This window comes from Octopus bimaculoides, chromosome 11 (assembly GCF_001194135.2).
Source record: "Octopus bimaculoides isolate UCB-OBI-ISO-001 chromosome 11, ASM119413v2, whole genome shotgun sequence".
In the NCBI taxonomy this organism is placed as follows: Eukaryota; Metazoa; Mollusca; class Cephalopoda; order Octopoda; family Octopodidae; genus Octopus; species Octopus bimaculoides.
The window spans coordinates 17,288,721-17,295,154 of NC_068991.1; the positions used below are offsets into that span (position 1 = coordinate 17,288,721).

Genomic DNA, 6,434 nt, shown 5'->3' on the forward strand with positions numbered 1-6,434 from the left:
TATATATATGCCACTGGTGGCAAGAAGGGGCATTGATCTGTAGAAAATCTACCTCAAACTCTGTCCAGTCCATGTAAGTATGCAAAAGTGGATGTTAAATTGTTGATGATGAAATAATATATATCATCATCATCATCATTTAGTGTCTGCTCTCCATGCTGGCATGGGTTAGACAATTTTAACTGGAGCTGGAGAGCTGCACCAGGTTCCAGTCTGATTTGGCATGGTTTCTACAGCTGGATGCCTTTCTTAATGCCAACCACTCCAGGAGTGTAATGGGTGCTTTTACAAGCCACCAGCATGGATGCCATTTACATGACACCGGCAATGACCATGACTATGATTCACGGGTGGGTGCCGTTTATATGGCACGGGTACCATTTGCATAGCACTGACAGTGACTATGACTCATGAGTGCCATTTACATGGTACCATGAACGACCACAACTATGATGCATGGGTGTCATTTACACAAGACTGGCAGCGAAGGACCACAACTACAATGCACGTGTGTTATGTACATGGTATTGGCAGCGAATGACCATGATTACGATTCACAGATACCATTTACATGGCACCAACAACGACCAAGACTATAATGCACGGGTGTCATATACATGACACCAACATGGCCACAACTACAATTTCACTTGGCCTGATGTGTCTTCTCAAGCACATATCACCAGAGCTCTCAGCCACTCCATGTCATCACTGCCATAAGACCCAACATTCGAAGATCATGCTTCACCACCTCATCCTGTATCTTCCTGGGTCTACCTCTTCCACAGGTTCCCTCCACAGCACTTCTTTACACAGCTGTCCTCATCCATACACAGTGAATTATTACAAAACCTTTATGATTTTTTTATCCTGGTTATAGCATTTTCTGCAGTGTCCGTTATCCATGAAATGTTATTGCTCTAGGCCCTTGTGACAAACGATGAGTCCATAAACTCAGAAAAATAACTGAATTTTTCTTGAAAACAACAGTAATGACTCATATATCCTACATTTAGTTGAGTGGTTCAGTGAACATTTGTAATAGATTTCAAATTCTACATTTATACAAAGGCTTGCTACTCTCTCTCTCTCTTTTGTTTTCTTTCTGTTTATACAACTCTTCCAGGATATTCTTGTTGAATATCCTTCTCTCATCCGTTTCCTCTTTAACACAATACAAAAAAAAAACTCACTTATTTTCTTTACCTTTCTGAAGTGTTCCAACTAATTTTGCTGTCAATAACTCAGCTGGTGATGATGATCAGGAATTGGACTTATTCTTGCTGCTGTTGCTGTTTATGTACGTCTTTTAATGTTTGGTTTTAAATTTCCAAGTTTACCATCATTACAATCACCTCTAACATCATGAGTATCTATTGTCATCAGATTGCTGCCATAGTTTAGACAAAGCAGTAAATATTTTGGAGTTGTGTCCCTGCTTCAGACCTCGCTTCTTTCCATGATACAGATTTTATGTTTTAAAGTGATTGAAATTAAAGCCTTCCATCAAATTTCATGCTGATTTACATTTCAAACAATAGCTTAACCATTCAGCATTTAAATCGGCTATTTGTGGCCAAAATATTTTTCCTGTTTTATGTTCAAACTGACCAGATCCAGCCGCTCACACCTACCCTACAATGTTAGTCTAAAACATATACAGTCATACAATCGAAATCTCGAAACAATGTGGACAAATAAGTGTTATATTTGATACAATAATCTGAATGCTAAAGGGTTAATTGAACGGTAAAATTATTTTATGAAATTTCTGTAACATCTTCAAAATTAATTGGCAGCATGTTTCAACAGAAATATAAAGAAATATAAAGGCAGCATGTTTCAACAGAAATATAAAGAAATATAAAGGCAGCATGTTTCAACAGAAATATGGTAGTAAAAGAAGTGGGAGGAAATGTCCTAATTTATCTTGAAAATACCAATCCCTATTAATAAGCACTTGAGTCGTGACCAAACAATAGTGTATTGTTCTCTTAAGAGCATTTAGTCCTATTTTTCATGTGATGTCATCGTAGACAATCCTAATACTATTTGATGAATGAAATTGGATGTGATGTTCATATATGGTGGTCTAGTGGCAAGAAATGATTAAAGCACTGATATGTTTTGCTTTTTCCACATTTCTATTGATACAACTCTTACAGGATATTCTTGTTGAATATCCTTCTCTCATCCGTTTCCTCTTTAACACAATACAATACAAACCCCCCCCCCCACTTATTTTCCACATTCTTAGCTCAATATCTTTCCTGTAGTGTTGTATCTTTCTCTCAAGGGTTGAGGAGATGACAAGGGCCCAAGACACCTGGTCATTTGCTGTGTTTGGGAAGACACAGCAAGCTAAGTAGAATCAAACACCCCATGTTGTCCATGTAAGAAGGAACCGATCCTGATGCCACATATACAGCACCCATGCCAATGCCTTGTAAATAGTACCTGTGTCAGTGCCATGTAAAGAGGCACCCTTGCCGGTGCCACACAAAAAGGCACCTGTGCTGGTGTCACATACAAGAGCATCTGTGCTGGTGTCGCATACAAAAACACCCATACCGACATCACATAAAGAAGTACCTGTGCTTGTGTGTCAAGTAAAAATCACCCAGTGCACTCTGTAGAGTGGTTGGTGATATGAAGGGCATCCAGCCATAGAAACAATGCCAAACAGACAACTTGTGGTCTACTGCAGCCCTCTAGCTTACCAGCTCTTGTCAAACCATCCAGCCCATGACAGCATGGAAAACAGACATTAAAAGATGATGATTGATTGATTGATTGAGTGATGATGTTGATTGTTGTTGATTCAAGAGTCTCATCTACTGCTCTAGCTTTTGAACCAATTGGTGTCAGAAACCAGTAATAGCATTTGGCATAAAGTTTTTTCTTTTTTCTGTTTTTCCCTTTTATTTTATAATCTTTATGTTGCATTTGTTCAACACTATATAACAACCAGTATTGGTTTGTTTACATCTCTGTAACTTAGTGGGCTTGGCAAAAGAGACATATTGAACAAGCACAAGACTTACAAAAAGGGAAAAAATAAGTACTGGGGTTGATTTGTTCAACTAAACCCTTCAAGGTGTTGCCCTAGCATGGCTGAAGTCCAATGACTGAAACCAGCAAAAGGTATAAGATATATCAAGAACAAGACATTTTATTTCACTTATTTAAAAATAAGTTCAAAGTCCATAACAACCTATTTTTTCTTTTTCCTTTTTCTTTTTTTCTCTTTGTTAAAAAAAGGAAGAAAGAAACTGGTTTATGTCTTTACAAAATACTAACAGTGTTACAGTAATTGGTACTTGAGCCAGTAATTTTCTTGATGGTTAAAAGAAAATATGAGGTTGGTACTGGTGCACACCTTTTCATTAAAAACATGAAGTGGGGCAGTGGGCCTTCATTTAAGAAAGTAGCACAGTTCACTTGAGTTGCTTTACGTCTTTGTCTTTTCTTCTACTTCTGTTTGAAGATAGCTTTAAGCTATTGAAATGCAAATAGGCTTGTCAATTATATATATATATATATATATATATATCATTATCATCGTTTAACGCCCGCTTGCCATGCTAGCATGGGTTGGATGATTTGACTGAAGACTGGCAGACCAGATGGCTGCATCAGGCTCCAATCTAATCTGGCAGTTTCTACAGCTGGATGCCTTTCCTAATGCCAACCACTCCGAGAGTGTAGTGGGTGCTTTTACGTGCCACCGGCACGTGGGCCAGTCAGGCGGTACTGGCAACAACCACGTTCAAGTGGTGTTTTTTACGTGCCACCTGGACAGGAGCCAGTCCAGCGGCACTGACAACGATCCCGCTCGAATGTTTTTTTTCACGTTCCACAAGTGCCAGTAAGGCGACGCTGGTAACGAACACGTTCGAATGGTGATCTTTACGTGCCACCAGCACAGAAGCCAGTCAGCTGCTCTGGCAGCGATCACACTCAGATGGTGCTCTTAGTGCTTCACTGGCATAGGTGCCAGTCATCGAATTTGCGAATTTGATTTGATTTCACTTGCCTCAACAGGTCTTCCCAAGCAGAGTTTAGTGTCCAATGAAGGAAAGGCAGAAATGTCTAGTTTCAAATTGATTGGGTGTTGAGACCTCAAACGTGTTGTACAATACTTCCGTAGGGATTTCATTTCACGTTACAGTTTTTTCTGTGAATCCTTTCTTAAGCTGGTTAATGTCTTTTGTATTCACCATTTTTTTCCTTTTACCTGGAATATCATTCTTCCAATTTGTTTAATTATTACACCATCCTCCCAGCTTTCTTTACCCTTTCTATAGGTTTTAAAAAAAGCTTTGTCACTTAACTTGAAGTATTTTTGTTGTTCGCCTTTTTTTATTTTCACTTGGTATCATCTTATCAAAAACAGATCTGACCTTTCTAGCAAACATCAATTGTGAAGGTGACATTCCCGACGGTGTATTCGGATTAGGTGTTACTCGGTACACTCTTAGAATTTGTTGGAGTGCAAAATCGCCCATCACTTCATTGTTCATGATGTTAAAACTAAATCTGCCTTCTTTCTTAACTTTGGCTTGTTCTAAACCTCTAACTTGCCACTAACTAGTAACTGCAGTTATGCAATCCTTGAAACATGCTACACAAAATAAAACAATTATCAACTCTTGCTATTCCTATAACAGAAATACTAAAATTTCCATCTTCATGCACTCGTGACTATATTTCTGAAAACAATAATCAGCTAAACTAAATGTTAACCCATATCTCTATCATACAAGCAATGTTGTTTCAAGTCTTCCATGGAAAACATATCTCGCCATGTGAAATATTACCTTGAGTCTCATATCCTAGACTAGACTAAAGAGTCCTGTCTTTATTTATATATGCCTTTCAGATGAGTGGAGGCAGTTCTTCTAATTTTTAAAGTGTCTCCCAGGTTGGTTAAATTGATGTCATTCATGTTTAGTGTGAACATGTGTAGGGAAGTGAGTTTCAAGGGAGTAAAGTTTTAGGGTGAAAGGAGCAAAGAAAGTGTCTGGTGTGAGATCTGAGAGTTGAGACCACTATAGAGGGAGTATTATAGATAAGTGTATGAGGTTAGCCTGCATGAAGAAGATATGCAACTACAAAAGAGTGGTAGGGAAAGCATCTTTGTGTGCTCAACGATTGAAATACGTGTGTGAACAAAAATTTGCCAAAGTCTGTCAAATGGCATTGTTTGGATATTTGTGTGTAACAACAGCAATATCCTAGCCTGGGCTTTTGAAGAGGCTAAAGTGTTTCCTGGTTTGAAAATTAGTTTCTGAAATAGTTATGCATTTCCATAAAAGGGTTTGCTGATTAAGATATCCTGCAATTTAAAACTTTGTATGACATATGACTATGTATGTGTGAAATGACCATATCAATGTATACTATCATCATCATTATTTCTAATGTCAGTTTTTTTTTTCCATATTTGCACAAGTTGGATAAGTCCATCATATCTCCCCACTTGCTGCAGGACTTTGTTGTATCTTTTCATGAGCTTCAACTTCTTGAGATCAGCCTTTTATTACCTTTTCCTCCTTTATATCTTCTTCACTATTTCTCATTCACAAATTCCTTCCACTTGGTTCTCTTGGCACTTTAGTCAAACTGTTCTCTATACGCATTACATCTCACTAGATATGACAATCTGAATATTAAAGGGTTAAAGATGGTAGTATGATTCAAAAGGAGATTTGGCTGCTATTTTTGGTAGGTTCAGCAACCACATTGAGTTTTGATATCCACATATTAAAACAATTGTTCCAACACAGAAAAAAAAAGTTTCAAATGTGGGGAAAAATGGTTGTAAAGCAGTAAAAAAAAAAATGTTTATTTATATTTTTATTTATTCCAGATTGGTCGCTCAGGGGAGAGCCCTATCGACTTCATTGTCATGGATACGGTTCCTGCGAACCAAAGACGTTACAATGGGGAGGTAACTCAAAGTACTATATCGCGATTTGCATGTCGGATCTTAGTGGAAAGAAACCCGCCGTACACTTCCAGAATATTTGCTGCCGGTTTCGATGGTGCACGCAACATATTCCTAGGGGTCAGTATGAAAGCAACTTTTGTCATTAAAAATTACATACTTAAAGGAAATTTGGTTGCAAATAGAAGTAGTATGAGTTTTATTATATGCACCTAATATAAATATGTATATATATATGTGTGTGTGTGTGTATATATATATATATATATATATATATATATATATATGGGAGAATATACAAATAATAACAACAGACGAGGACAGGCGGTGTAAATAACAAAAGTATATATTAGTATGACGCTCGGGAATACGGAAAGTCTTTGACGTTTCGAGCTACGCTCTTCAACAGAAAGAATATGGAGACAAGGAGAAAAACACGGAGAAAAAAAATTGAATAGTGTTCAGTCAACGGTCAATCATAATA

General features: G+C 37.6%; 1 protein-coding gene across 5 annotated transcripts in view; it reads left to right on the plus strand.

The window, feature by feature from the left end:
* The window catches only part of LOC106880928 (protein pellino), a 111,273-nt gene that overhangs the window by 97,557 nt on the left and 7,282 nt on the right, over positions 1-6,434 (plus strand). For all 5 annotated transcript variants that reach the window (XM_052971535.1, XM_052971536.1, XM_052971537.1 and 2 more), the window contains one exon: positions 5,873-6,070. In XM_052971535.1, coding sequence (XP_052827495.1) covers positions 5,873-6,070 — 198 coding nt within the window. The remainder of the gene's footprint in view (positions 1-5,872; positions 6,071-6,434) is intronic.